This window comes from Fusarium oxysporum, chromosome 10 (assembly GCF_000149955.1).
Source record: "Fusarium oxysporum f. sp. lycopersici 4287 chromosome 10, whole genome shotgun sequence".
NCBI lineage: Eukaryota > Fungi > Ascomycota > Sordariomycetes > Hypocreales > Nectriaceae > Fusarium > Fusarium oxysporum.
Window position 1 is genome coordinate 1,986,634 of NC_030995.1, and position 13,784 is coordinate 2,000,417.

At 49.8% G+C, this 13,784-nt stretch overlaps 8 protein-coding genes across 8 annotated transcripts; 4 read left to right on the forward strand and 4 right to left on the reverse strand.

Annotated features, from left to right (window-relative positions):
* Window positions 1-11: 11 nt before the first annotated feature.
* On the reverse strand, window positions 12-4,943 carry FOXG_11616 (uncharacterized protein). The gene is made up of 2 exons (XM_018391327.1): window positions 4,660-4,943; window positions 12-4,611 (listed from the first exon to the last, which is right to left on the reverse strand). Exons 1-2 carry the CDS (start codon window positions 4,709-4,711, stop codon window positions 3,944-3,946), a joined length of 720 nt encoding a protein of 239 aa, XP_018249947.1. The 5' UTR covers window positions 4,712-4,943; the 3' UTR covers window positions 12-3,943.
* On the forward strand, window positions 15-3,909 carry FOXG_11615 (uncharacterized protein). Its single transcript, XM_018391326.1, has one exon. The coding sequence runs from the start codon at window positions 299-301 to the stop codon at window positions 3,695-3,697; it is 3,399 nt and encodes a 1,132-aa protein (XP_018249948.1). The 5' UTR covers window positions 15-298; the 3' UTR covers window positions 3,698-3,909.
* Window positions 4,944-5,322: 379 nt separating the features above from the next.
* On the forward strand, window positions 5,323-6,926 carry FOXG_11617 (GPN-loop GTPase). The gene is made up of 2 exons (XM_018391328.1): window positions 5,323-5,544; window positions 5,594-6,926. Exons 1-2 carry the CDS (start codon window positions 5,469-5,471, stop codon window positions 6,685-6,687), a joined length of 1,170 nt encoding a protein of 389 aa, XP_018249949.1. The 5' UTR covers window positions 5,323-5,468; the 3' UTR covers window positions 6,688-6,926.
* FOXG_20578 (DNA-directed RNA polymerase I, II, and III subunit RPABC4) lies at window positions 5,952-7,310 on the reverse strand. The gene is made up of 2 exons (XM_018400859.1): window positions 7,062-7,310; window positions 5,952-7,004 (listed from the first exon to the last, which is right to left on the reverse strand). The coding sequence occupies exons 1-2, from the start codon at window positions 7,253-7,255 to the stop codon at window positions 6,980-6,982; spliced, it is 219 nt and encodes a 72-aa protein (XP_018249950.1). The 5' UTR covers window positions 7,256-7,310; the 3' UTR covers window positions 5,952-6,979.
* A 713-nt stretch (window positions 7,311-8,023) lies between these two features.
* FOXG_11618 (uncharacterized protein) lies at window positions 8,024-9,045 on the forward strand. Its single transcript, XM_018391329.1, has one exon. It carries the CDS (start codon window positions 8,193-8,195, stop codon window positions 8,778-8,780), a length of 588 nt encoding a protein of 195 aa, XP_018249951.1. The 5' UTR covers window positions 8,024-8,192; the 3' UTR covers window positions 8,781-9,045.
* A 365-nt stretch (window positions 9,046-9,410) lies between these two features.
* Window positions 9,411-11,901, reverse strand: FOXG_11619 (uncharacterized protein). Its single transcript, XM_018391330.1, has 2 exons — window positions 10,653-11,901; window positions 9,411-10,597 (listed from the first exon to the last, which is right to left on the reverse strand). Exons 1-2 carry the CDS (start codon window positions 10,797-10,799, stop codon window positions 9,824-9,826), a joined length of 921 nt encoding a protein of 306 aa, XP_018249952.1. The 5' UTR covers window positions 10,800-11,901; the 3' UTR covers window positions 9,411-9,823.
* Window positions 11,902-12,532: 631 nt separating this feature from the next.
* FOXG_20579 (uncharacterized protein) lies at window positions 12,533-13,357 on the forward strand. Its single transcript, XM_018400860.1, has 2 exons — window positions 12,533-13,058; window positions 13,177-13,357. The coding sequence occupies exon 1, from the start codon at window positions 12,615-12,617 to the stop codon at window positions 12,942-12,944; it is 330 nt and encodes a 109-aa protein (XP_018249953.1). The 5' UTR covers window positions 12,533-12,614; the 3' UTR covers window positions 12,945-13,058; window positions 13,177-13,357.
* A 36-nt stretch (window positions 13,358-13,393) lies between these two features.
* FOXG_11620 (uncharacterized protein) lies at window positions 13,394-13,754 on the reverse strand (the record flags this gene model as incomplete). Its single annotated transcript, XM_018391331.1, has 2 exons — window positions 13,394-13,665; window positions 13,739-13,754. 2 exons carry the CDS (start codon window positions 13,752-13,754, stop codon window positions 13,394-13,396), a joined length of 288 nt encoding a protein of 95 aa, XP_018249954.1.
* Between the last annotated feature and the right edge of the window lie 30 nt (window positions 13,755-13,784).

The following is a 13,784-nucleotide window of genomic DNA, read 5'->3' on the forward strand; positions in this document are numbered from 1 at the left end:
GTAGCCTCCAACGCGTTTAAACCACGACTCGACAAAAACATTTGGTCAATCATCTTTTTGCGCGCGCTGTTGATATTTTGATTCGCGACTGTATAAGATACCCGACCTCCAGTTGTACGAACATCCACTTGACATACCCAGACATATAGTTACGACTATCACATCCGAGCGACCATATTATCGTATCCGAATACTTTTAGTCGCCATCGCGATGCAATGAACGCGCTTCCCACGACGACAAATAATGTGCTATCGACCTCACCATAACTGCATATAATCACACCCAATTGTGTCACCGATGGATCGCGACAAGAGCTCGCTGGCCGAGCGGCCTAGTCAGCTTATTGTGAAGCAATCCGGAAGGAAACCTCTTTTCGCAAGCAACATCCCGCGGGGAACCGACAGGAATAAGGAGAATGATCAAGCGCAGCAGAATAATTCAAGGTTTGGCTCTAGTATACAAAGCAATGGGTTCGCGCGATCGACAAATTCAGATCTCGACAGGAGAGCAAGCATCGGTAGTCTTGGATCGCGCGACAGCAAATTACCTACACCAGGATTTTCCTCCTCCACTCGAAAACGACTCTCAATGACCGATGCTTTCCGTCTCGCTGCAAAGGAAATTGAGGATGACAGCGATGGCACACAACCGGTTGATGCGTCGCCTAGTCCAGCGCCCCGGGTTTGGCGCGAGAGACACGAAGGAGAAGGAAATCAAATGCGGCAGATGTTAAGTCACGATCACCTGGACACAAAGGCACCGAGTCGCCCATTCTCCCGAGGGTCAATTGCTTCAAGAATACCCGAAATAAAAAAAACGCCAGACAAGACCGAGTCGCCGCGACGACGGAACTTTTATGGCAAGTCCAGGGCAGGACTTTCCTTTACGCCTAGAGAGCCGACCCAGGAGAGTACTACGCCTGCGCATGCACCTCCAACTACCACCGTCAATGGGATAAGACCTGACAGTCGGCCTGGGAGTGCTGCTGGACTACGAATAGGCTCGCACTCGTTGAGACAAATGCCTTCGAAAGACGACCTGACGAAACAAGGACGGATTCCAGCTCTAGTCCCTGGTATTGAGGAGTTGTACCCGTCAATTGAGGGCCCAGAAGCTCAAAACGAGGCACCTGGCCCAGTATCTCCCGAAAAGAGTTTCGCATGGCAGGTGGATGACGACTTTACGGCTGGAGAGTTACAAGTTTCGGATAGTCCAAGGCTTCGCATGGGTGCGCGTCCGTTTGCAAACCGCATTAACTTCGATGAAGGCAGTGAAATTGACATAAACTCACGGACGAGGGTGGCGCCGCCCGGGGCGAGGAACACCAAGCTCGATGAGATTCGGTCACGGGAGGTCAAGACAGGAAGCGATATTCCTCTTGAGCCGCCGCGACCACATAATACAAAAATAGACGAGATACGGGAGCGTGAGGAAAAGGTCGAGCATCAAATACCCATACCTGATCGAAACGCACCAAGACCAAGAAATACCAAATTGGACGACATACGACAGCGGGAGGTTAACGGCATACCCAGGAGGTCAATGGCATCAATTAAGTTAGAAGAGATTCGTGAGCACAATGCAATGAGTCGCTCACGCTCTCCAGAAGATCGACCCAGGACGAGCCGAGGGATGCTCCCAGAGACAAAAACGACAAATGAATTCGAACCGAAAGAGCCGTCGCCCCGACCTAGGTCTGCTTTTGAAGGGGCCGGTGTCAGTATCCCCGACACGCCTGTGACAATATTCAAGTCGCGACGCGAGAGCGCAGAGTCGGACCACCCCAGGGAGGATGGTGACTCAAAGGACGAGACAAGTCGTGCGCGACCAGGTCTGTCGCACACACGTACTGATTCCCGAGACTTACTACGACGCCTGGCACGGGCTGCCAGTTCCAGTCCTGCGCCAGAACCTGAGCCGCGACAGGTGGCCGACAGTGACAAACCCGCTCTCTTGCCCCTAGAACCCAAGCCTGACGCTGCTTCTGCAATTCCTCAACCTTCAACCAGCAATGGCTACCGAAATCGTCAACATCGCTCTAACAGAGATTTCAGTCCCAAACCTAGTGTCGCATTTACTGGCCTGTCTCGAACTCGTTCAACGGAATCTGTTAAGAGTAAGAAATCCATGAATTCAGAGGCGGACCCTACGGACCGCATTGAGGCGGAGGCCAATCTGTTTGCGCCTGGCGACAATCACTCTGAGAAAGGCTCTATGAAGGCCCCATCTCCAGAGCCTGATATCGACGATGAAAAAGAGCTTGATGCGACACCGCGACCGACGAAGCCGGATCCATTGACTATGCCCACGCCAAAGGTCACGGGCGCATACGTGGAAACACCAGCGACAGTCAAGGTGGAGAAGATCGATATAAAAGACAATCAAGAAAAGCCAAAGAGGGAAGAAAGGCCATTGCGACAAAGATCTGCATCGTTCCGTGATAAAAGGACGGATCGTGCTCTGAGTGGCAGCGATAGGGACACAGCATCAGACCCGGGGACAGACGACAAACTTAGCACCAAGACTTCGTCAAGTGGGGTGAGGAGACGGCGCACTCGTTCTCTTTCACGGCGCCGAGGAACACTGAAAAACTCGGCCAAGCTTCCAACAGTCAAAGACGATCTAAAAGAACTTCAACGAACACATCACATCGAGGACTCGACGTTGGATGATCTTGAAGAGGTTCTTCTCGGTCGCAAAGCCCCATCTCAAGAAGTTGAGGCTCTCCTTGATAAACTACCTGAGAACCCATCACTTGATGACGATTTCGACTTCGACTTGGAACTTGACACCAAACTGAACACACGAACAAACCAAATCGATCCTCAGAACAACGACAACTCTGATCTGGATCGGCTCACCCGCATGAACAATACCCTCAAGAACAGCCTGTTCGGAATCCATACCGCAGCAAGGGGCATTGAACGTCTTTCTGATCAAGTCAGCACCAAGAACAAAGCTGCCGAGAACAAGGCCGCTGAAGAGAAGTCAGCTGAGCTCAAGACACCTAAAGAGGAGCCAACTGAGAAAAACCTCCTTGACATCGTCAAACCCGAGCCGCTGCCGGAAAAGATGGCCACCCTTCACGACAACGGCGGCGCTGGCACCGCCTTCATCACGCATTCCGACGGCAAGACGGTGTCTTACGTTTCACTACCTATTCCACCACTCTTCCACCGCAAACCATCCTTTCGCTTCACAATCCTTGGTCTTCTTCTTTTCCTCCTCAGCCTTTGGTATGCTCTCGAGTCTACTATGTGCCTCGCCTTCTGTCGTCCAATCAGCTGCAGCAATCCTCCTTGCGTCTGGTCCGTCGATGATCCCACCTTTGGAAATGCCATTCCCGTGAAATTGGACCAGTGGGCTACTGGGGGCCGTGGTCGCATCCTAGCTGGACAACTCAAGGAAGAAGTGGATGATTGGTTTGCCGACATGAAGGACATCTGGTACAATCGCGAAATCACCGATATTGACATTCACGGGCTCTCGTTTGAGCAGAAGCGTCAGCATCGTCGTCGTCTCCGCAAGAAGGGCCTTATGAAACGTCGCATACAGACATCCGAGGAGCGAGCAAGGCTGGAAGCTTGGAAGCGAGCCCAGGAGGAGGAACAACGACAGAAGGAAGCGAGAGAGATGGGCTATGAGATTCGAGTCGACGATGATGAGACTGTCGGAGGAGATACCAGGGTTTGGTGATTTCAGCGTCTACAATGGTCAGAGTGGTGGTTCTACAGGGGCACAAAGGGACAGTTTACATTGCTATTAAATGCATATCGGAGCGGGCGTTCAAAGATACATTATTGCACTCTTCAAGTAGTAATGATAATAGATGGTGGTGATATTCTCAGATGGTATCAACCTCGTGCCCATATATAAAGAAGTCGGGCATATCCGCAATGCATTTTCCCTATCCCAACGCCATGCGCCTGCAAATACCGGCTCTTAATCGTCAATACCACCCCATTCCTCATCTTCCTCCATCTCATCACCACTGGCAGCCTTAACCCACGGCAACCTCTCATCCTCATAACTCTCAGCACAGCGCGCCCTCACAGGCTTAACAGGACATGTCTTCAGCGCAATGACAACATCCCCCAAGCTCTTAACAAACTTCTCAGCCTCAGGCTGCTCCAGCGCCTCCTCACGCTCCAACTCATCGACCCAGATATCCAGCGCATGCAATCTGATACCCACAGGGCTCTTTCGCAGATCACCCTCCTTCTCAAAAGGAAACTCCTCCAACACAGCCACAATAGCCTCTACATCACCGTCCTTCCAGCCTCGCTCGCGAGCTAGTCGTACGTGGGAAGCGAAAACGCGACGGACGAGGAGGAGAAACTTTTCAAGACGGTAGACGTCGATGCCTGTCCACTGGGCGCCTACGACGGCCCAGAAGGCGCGCAGCCAGGGGATGGCGCAGGCGGGCTTGAGGGTGAAGAGGAGGTTGGCGAGATCTGTGGCGAGACGTTGCTGGGGGATGGGTCGGTCGGTCATCCACAGGGCGTAGAAGAGGCCTTTCCATAGCTTCTGGGCGTCGACGTCGGAGAGGCTTGAGCGCGAGGAGAGGAATGTTGAGAGGGATTCTAGGGAGGACATTCGAAGTTTGCGATCTGGAGAAGTTAGCAAGATTATTGACGAGAGGATTGGGGAGGACGAACCGCTTGAAGCGAGGTTGCGAATAAAGGGCATTTGGGATTCGTGCTCGGCCATTTTGGAGAGTAGAGCGTCAATGGCTCTGTTGTAAAGTTTATGGCGATCGTGATAATTGGGTGGTAAGGTTGGGGCTATGGAAAGAGAAGTGTTGGTGATAGTTTGGTTGGTGTTGAAAAATGTCAAAGATGCTATGCGATGCTGGGCAACTTTTTTTCTGGCATGTCGGATCTAGTGGGGGCCTCACCGAGAAGTGGGGCCGGCTCTTGTAAGGGACTTTCAGATGTAAAAGTTCACATTGAAGACTGAAGGGTCATGATCATAACTACAACGCAGTAGGTGCCAGTGTTTGTATTAAATAATCAAGTGAATATTATTCATGAGATAAATACGGTTGTACATATTCTGAATAACAATATCGCTAGCTCCGGTAGCAGATAGATACCCTTTCGAAACTGGCAGGGCTACAGACTTCAGCTCTTGGTTTGAGTTTTCCATATAAATAACACAACTCAAGGAAGGCCAAATATCATGCATTTTAAATCCTGGTATTTAAATGAATAGTTAGACACAGGCTTAGATTTAACAAGCATCAATATCAGGCTTATTCAGCTTCATTTTGCATCGACAGACTCTCAGCGAATGACCCCGCGCGGGGCATCCACATCGACTTGACCACGCCCAAAATTTTGAGGTCTCCATTTCGTCACTTTTCATTCCTTCCATACCCTTCTAGACACCAAGCTCTGCCTCACCGTCCGCCCAAGGGCTCACTTTATCAACCTCGCTCTTCAGTAATAAGGGCAAATAATTGAATATGGCATCTGCCTCTACAGACGAAGCCTCCAAGGCGTCTTCGCCTCCCGTCGCTATTGTCTGCGTCGGCATGGCAGGTAAGTTGCAAAGCTGATCGTTGCGCAACCTTATCTAACCCTCTCTTAGGATCTGGAAAGACTACTTTTATGCGACGTATCAACGCTCACCTCCATCAGAATGATCAGCCTCCATATGTCATCAACCTCGATCCCGCTGTGTTGTCGGTACCATTCGAGTCCAACATCGATATTCGAGACTCGGTCAACTATGAGGAGGTCATGAAGCAGTACAACCTTGGTCCCAACGGTGGAATTCTCACTTCACTCAACCTCTTCGCTACAAAGGTTGATCAGGTCGTCAACCTCCTCGAGAAGCGCACCCAGCCCGATCCCGAGAAGCCCGATCGCAAGCCCATCGATAGAATTTTAGTCGACACGCCCGGTCAGATCGAAGTTTTTGTCTGGTCCGCATCCGGTACCATTCTTCTCGAGTCACTTGCGTCTTCTTTCCCTACAGTCATCGCCTACGTTATTGATACCCCACGAACTGCTTCTACTTCGACATTCATGTCCAACATGCTCTACGCCTGCTCCATTCTCTACAAGACCAAGCTTCCTATGATTCTCGTCTTCAACAAGACCGATGTCAAGGATGCGGCGTTTGCTAAGGAGTGGATGACCGACTTTGAAGCATTCCAGGAAGCGCTACGAAAGGATGAAGAATCAGATGAGCTGGGCGGTGCAGAGGGTGGTGGCCACGGTGGAAGCGGATACATGGGCAGCCTGCTCAACTCGATGAGTCTTATGCTGGAGGAGTTCTACGCACATCTCAGTGTTGTCGGCGTGAGTTCGCGACTGGGTACTGGCGTGGACGAGTTCTTCGAGGCCGTTGAGGAGAAGAAGCAAGAGTTTCTACGCGACTACCTGCCAGAGCTTGAGAAGAAGAGGGCAGAGCGTGAGGAGGCAAAGAAGGCTGCACGAGAGAAGGAGCTGGACAAAATGATGAAGGGCATGTCAGTCGGTGGCCTACCAGTCGCACAGAAGGAAGAGGACGAGGTGGATGTTGCCAGCGATGACGACGATGATACTGACTCAGACGAAGAGGCTCAGAAGCAGAGCCTCCAAGATCGATACTCAGCCGCCATGGACGATAACGAGGACTCTGTTATGAAGGATGCAAGTTTCGCCAAGTATCTCTACAACCAACAGAAGCAGCAATAAGGAAAAAATAGCATATAGCGGCGTTTGGGGTTTCGTAAGGATTTTATCTAGTTCACGGTTTAAGTTATGCAGGGTAGATATCACAAGGCGACTTTGAAGGAAACAAAGAAGTAATCAATCACGCAGACTGTAACTCGCCATGCGCAAATCGTGTCGCATTGTCTATTCTTTCATTCGACGTAATTCCCAGACCCCTAAACTCCCATCTCGAAATATCAAAGTTGCCACAACACCTCTCGTCTTTATTCTTTGCAAGCTTTTTCTTTGGTATAAAAAATCATCGTCGGTATGTCTATCGGGCCTCGAACTGAACCATTCTACAAACACCGTTAGTGTCAACTCCTTCCAAACAGCTGAATCGCGAGCGAACATACCGCTTGGTGCGCTCCTTGTAGAGAACACGGCCTGCACAGTGAGGGCACGCGACGGTGGCATCCTTTCCGAGGGTGACGCTGCCGCCGCAGTCGCCGCAGATATAGGACATGACGTGACGGACTTGGTGGTCGTCGCGGGTGCCGCCGCGCTGGCCGGCGTTGGCGGTGGGGACTTGGTACTCTTCACGGGGCATTTTGAGGCTGTGGTTTGGGTGGGTGTTTGGTGGTTTGATGCCTTTTTGGTGGTGGAGGAAAAGATTGGAGGTGGCATTGGTCATGAAGGCGGTGATGGGAAAGTTTGGACGGCAGAATTGGGCGGTGAGCGGTGGGAGGTGTGTGGGTGCATGGGTACGTACCGTTTTGAATGGACGGCTTTTACGATGATCTGGGCGTCAAATGCTCGGCTTTGTTTTTAGAGCTACTATGAGAGGTCTAATGCTACCCGAAGTGGTGATGTTCAAGACGATATCTTCTTTTCGTTTCTCCTCATATGTTCTCGCTGTTGATTGCTCCCTTCGTGGTAGGGTTGTGTTGTAACCAAAGCTTGACTACTTACCTATTTCACAGTGATGCACTGTCCTAGGAAGTGCTTAGATCACCCAAGCGCAGCTAAGAAAAGGATCTTTCTATCTTGTTCCCATCTATGGATGGTATGCAATGCAATGCTATTCTCATTGACTTGTAAGCGCAGGCCAGTGATTGTGTCAGAGTACAAGCTACCTTCAACGATAAGCAAATACTTCTCAAGTTCTCCCATAGTTCTATCTTTAAATACAGTGCCCACGCAGTTTATGATAAGGAGATGGCTTAACACTTCTTTTATGCTGAAAGTCGATGAGCTAATGTTGAATAAGAAGCAAACGTTAGCGGGTGGTTGAAGCAGGCTGCACCCCACAGAGATTAACCTCCACTAAATGCACTAAATTAAACACCCCAGTTCCCGATCTCCAGTTCCTGGCAAGCCCCGGTCCATCATCTCAACCTCGGTACCATCTCTTCACGCTCATGAACTTGGAACATCATCAACCTCAACATCGACGTCATTAATTTCACTCAAACCTCTCGCTATTCATCCAAACATACTCAAGCTCATACCAACTCATACATCACATCTTGAGAAGATCATCGACCATGTTTGATCCTTCAGCTCCTCCGGCATCATCATGTCCCTTCTGCACAATCTCATCCACCTTCGAGCCATTCGACCCCTTAAATCCACCGCCATCAACATCCTCACTCATCAACCCAGAGCTCGTATCACCCGCCTCATTCATCGTTCTCTCAACACCAGTCCTCGTCGCCTTTCTCGACATTCTACCGCTAAGTCGCGGCCATCTTCTTCTCTGCACACGGCCTCATCGTCCTAAACTCAGCGACGTGACGGCTTCTGAATCCGCGCATCTGGGCCGTTATCTGCGTGTTCTATCAAAAGCCATGGCTCGTGCGACGGGTATTGAAGATTGGAACGTGGTGCAGAATAACGGGGCGGCTGCTGCGCAGGTTGTACCGCATATGCACTTTCACATCATCCCGAGGCCGGAGATTAGAGCTAGTGGGAGATTTAGCGAGAGCTTTACTATGTTTGGGAGGGGGAGAAGAGAAGAGTTGGATGATGATGAGGCAGTCGTTTTGGCGGAGGAGTTTAGGCAGAGTATTGCCGCCGTGATGAGGGAGGAAGAGGAAGAGGAGAAACAAAAAGAGAGCAAGGCCAAGCTATGATAGTTGAAGATGCATTTCTTGTTACCTTACTGGCGTTCAGCGATCTAGGAGAGGAGGTGGTTTGCCAAGTACTTGGCGTTCAAGAGATTCATAGAGTTCTATACTTCTCGACCTAATACCCTTTGATGAAGACATGTCTTCATCGAATTATCGCATACCTTTACCCATCATATCTAATGAATTCCTTGGTCGGAAAAAGGTCACACTCGGCAGTTTTGAACCTCTTCTTAGGCTCATTCAGTACCTCCATCTTATAATCTTTCGCCTCCCCATTCATCCAAATTTTGGTTGGACTCTCGAGGCGTGACACTCTTTGGAACAACACTCTTGCCTCGTTGCAACAATGCCACTTGCTACAGTGTCTTCTATATTTATCCTGCCATTTCTAATTGCCATATAAAGTTGATCAAGGTCATCCCAGCCATGAAAAGCCTTGTTGCGTAAGCCTTGGCAACAGCTATACACCATCTTCGTCTCGAACCCGATACCAGTCTCACCAGAAAATTGCGGCCCGGCAGCTCTTGCATAGGATTATTGGGTCAATTACACTCAACCATTTGGTCTCAAGATCCCGCGGACTCTTCTCGACACACCACCAAGCATCTTGAGAATAAGTCTTTGGCTAATGCGTATGGAAGTGGGTGAGACATTATATGAGGATCATATCTTAACGAGGATGACAGCAGTAATTGAGATTCAGTATCTAACCAATCGCACCAGACATTTAACCGACATATTAAACAAAACAACATAAAGATATCAACATAACCCTCCAATGCGTAAGCTTCAGTTCTGGTACCGATGTCAAAAGCAACTCCTAAACCTATTAACCGGTGACCTTTAACCTCTACCATCCAATCCCAGCATGCTTTGTTTTTGTGATTTTCTAATCCTTTTTAAAATAAAGATCCGATACGCAGTTTTTTTGTTTTGTTGTTCCATATTCGCCGTCATGTCCGATCATTTGCCTAGGTACCTTACGCCTACCCCCTTTTTTCCAATCCTTTTACCATCCTGTACCTAAGAGAACTACCTGAACATTTCTAAACCAAACATCTTCGTGTATCGGGAGCAATTCGTCCCCGGAGCTCTCGTCTTTCTCTTTCTAACCTCGCCGTCTGCTTCTCCAGCGCGCGAATTCTCTCGCGAGCAAGATCAAGCACCTCGGCTTTGCTCACGCGACGATCATTGGCGATACCGCCTTCTGTGCCGGGAGCAGGGAGGACTGCGAGAAGACGCTCAAAGTGGGTGTTGAGACGCTTGCGGTATTGCTGCTCAACCTGATTGTGTGCAGCCCGCGCCTTGACTTCTTCTGAAGTCTCGCTGGGATGTCTGGGCTGAGCAGCAGCGCGCTTCTTGGGAGCACGCGATGCAGTGCGGAGCTGGGTGGGATTACGTTTAGGTCCGTCTTTACCCTTTGCCCTTGGCTTTGTTGCCGTTGAGCGCTTGCGCTTCTTGCTCGCTGGCTCCGAGTCGTCGTCGTAGTCCTCATCGTCATCCTGATTATCTTCCTCAGGCTCAGACTCAGCTGGTGATAGCTCGTCTGCCATGGGCGGCGTGGGTAGGAATGTTGCCGCCGGCGAGACGTGAGCTGGCCAGACGGCGCCGAGGGATGGGCTGTAGCCTTCTGAGAAGGCGGATGAGGTGCGATGAGGAGGATGGACGGGGAATTGAGCCGGTGTCGTGGGATGGATGGCGTAACCGTTGGAGGAGAAGTCTCCAAAGGGACGGTCAAGGTAGGCAAGGTCTGTTAGAGGGGAGGGGAAGACGGTGTTATCGAGACTGGGCGTCTCAGGAGACTGAAGAGGGTTCTGCTGCTGAGAAGTGAGTTAGATATGTCTCTTGTGAGTTGGGTAGTTGAGAGTGACTTACTGTAGAAGCCTCGTAGGGGGCATCTAAGCCGGAGAAAGGCATGGCGGTAGTATCGATACCGTTCATCCAGTCATCGGGCATGCGTCCAAAGCGCGCAGCTCCGTCTCCGTCGCCGGCGGACTCGAGGAAAGTCGAGCTCATCATCATTGTAGGCCGCGTTTTGTTTAACGGTTATCCGCAAATACTAGATCTAGCACGAGGTTGTCCTTGAACCCCGTCATCACGAGAAGGGAGTGTAACAACGATCCCGAAGAGTGTTTTCGGTTTCTCTCTTCTCTATGCTTTTTCTGTCTTTTTGCTGGCTGAGTGTCTTTTTTTAAGAAAGAAGGGGGGGTTCTTGTTATAGGCAGTTAAGAAGGCGGCAGACTCGTAGTCGCGAGGCTGGTCGGATGTCTTTTGCTGTCGACAAGCCGCAAGCCATAACGTAGCTACTCTGTTTTCTGTTCCTTGTGATTTCTTCCGTTTCTCTCGTCTAGTTTTTTTGTGCGACGGAGAGAGAGCAGTAGACGGGAAGACCGTGAGTATACAGAGAAGGATAAAGATTCACAACTACAAACTTGGGCTGAACAGGTCCCCTTTTATAACAGACGTCTAGGGCACAAAAAACTCGAAAAGAGTGCCAAGACCCAACGCTCGTTCGCAAAAAGAGAGAAATACCACCATGCATAACTACTACCAACTAATCCATCGAGGGTGGTGCCAAAGTATGAAAAGAAGCGGAGGATGGGCCAAGGGGGTATGGCATTACGACACCGAGACGAGAGGCACGGAATAATACCATAGTATGGCACATAGCACAGCACAGCCATGACACGGCCTCGGACCTGACGAGCCGTGACCGGAGGATGAGGGAGGGACGGGCCAATGTGATGCATCACAAGTTCAGGTGCTTGTTATCCTTCGCTTAAAGCATGGGCGTGAAGCTTAGAAGGGGAAAAATACAATGGGTAACCAACCAATGTAAAGATTGATAACTTACACGCCTGAGTCAAGAGTATTCCGCAAAGGCCAATGGTCTACACGAAGAAGGTCTTGGCACCTGTCAAGGATGGGCATTCTGTTAGTAAAGCCGGGCCCTTGGCTACCTAATCGCCACGTAAGAGCGTTTCTGAAAGAGTTTCGTCACAGGGTTATCGTGTCCCTGTTATAAACAAAAAGGATAGACAATACTCTTGTACATTGAGTCTCACCGAGTCAGAAGAATATAATCAACCGTATCATCAAAAGTCATGTCGTCGCGATAAACTAATACAAGAGCGGAACATGACAGGATAAAAAAAAAACTTGGGGTGGCCTGAGTTTATCCCCAGACGCTAACAGGCCCTCTCAGGTGGGGCTGATCCCTGTAGAATGGGGTATCGTTGACTAACCTCAATCTCGTTTGCCTTGGAACAAGTCGCGGGGAATAGCCTCCTTCGCAAAGGCCATGTTTAGTTTTGCTTTGCGCCCTGTGAAGTTTTGAAGCAAGTGGTCACGAGCCAGCCTCAGACTCTGACAAATTCCGAAGCCCCGAGTCGAATCGAATAGAATCCACTGTCTTTTTGCGTTGGGTTCTTGGATAATGAGATCCGGTTGTTGAGTCACCGTGTAGTATTCATGCCATCATTGAAAGGCAATTCAGAGCTTTACTGTTGTATTTTTTTTATTTTATTTTTTTAATTACAGAAGCAATGGACCGAGGTTATCATGACATGACTTCAAAGTGAAAAACTAGATCCTGATCTTCAGGCTTGGCCTTGTTAGGTCTGCCGCATGCCGCGTGGTACAGAATTGGCATGCAGCAGCCGATGATCGTATCAGACCACCCTGCAACGGCTATTGTTGCTGTATTGATTGATAATTACGGTACTGTAGGTACATGTTCGGTTCTTGGAAACTAAAAGAATCTGGGGTAAAGGATGGACGAACGTGGCCCCCGTTATTTGGTGTTGGCACTCGTCAGCTGAGAGATCAACGGCTTGAATGTTCAACTCTCAAGTGCTGTGCTGTACCCTCGACAACTGGCCAGCAGCCATTGAGAAGATATTGTCTCTTTCAAATAGTTTTGTAACTCTATTTGTTTCATACACTTCCTTTCTCTCTCAAGTACAACTCCTCAATGTCTCTGCTCAATCCTCTCCTTCACAATGCCCTTACAAGATCATCCTACCTACGTACCATAGATACCCAAGAAAATATACGTCTCCTACGACAACACCCCCTATCAACCCCAAGAATAAACATCATGACCGTCAGCCAAACCCTCAACCTTCCCTCAGCCCTACCCGTTGCGGAGTCCCCCATGCCTTCTGAACCAATTACAACACCATGGCAGGGGTTTTGCGTCTTTTTTTCATGACATCCCCCCTGGGGAAAAGAGAACGTCTCGATGTTTATTTCCAAAACTTTATCTAAATGGGTAGATCGGTAAGTGGACACTGCGTGCGTGGGTAGATCAAGATTAAGATCAAGATCTGATCTGCCTTGGCTAGATCTGTGTGCTCGGGTGCATGATCATGAATATGATACTGACTTGTTAGTGAAGGGGATAATGAAGGAAAGGTACACAGGAGGAGGGCGGTATCACGAATAAGTGACTTCACAAACGCCATCACCCAAATCAACCTACACTCAACCATGGCACAACTCAAAAATAGTGACACTTCCAAGCAACAATATCCAGAGATAATTTCAATGCGTTGAAAGATATATGGAGTAAAGGGAACGAATTGCTATAGGATAAACGAGTCGCCTCGTAGGTATTACTCGTCACCACCAGCTGTAACCGCTTTGGGCTCTGGGGTCTCGGTAGCAGCAGCAGCAGCAGCAGGCGCCTCAGCAGGCTTGACGCCCTCCTTGGCTGGGGCAGAGACATCAGCAGTGTCTTCGTCGCCCTCGGCATCCTCCTCGTCGCCTTCAGCTTCAGCGGCATCGTCGCCTTCCTCCTCCTCTTCTTCTTCCTCCTCCTCGGCATCGCCATTGGTTTCTTTGGTGTCTGCCTCGGCCGTCTTGCGCTTCTTCACAGGAGGCTCGGCTGAAATGATATGGTCAGCATCTGGCTCGGTATCATAGGCTGATTGCTAGGCTCTTGGAAATGACCGTGTAACTGGTAAAATGGGACATGGTGGATGGAAGGGATGGAAGCATGTATTG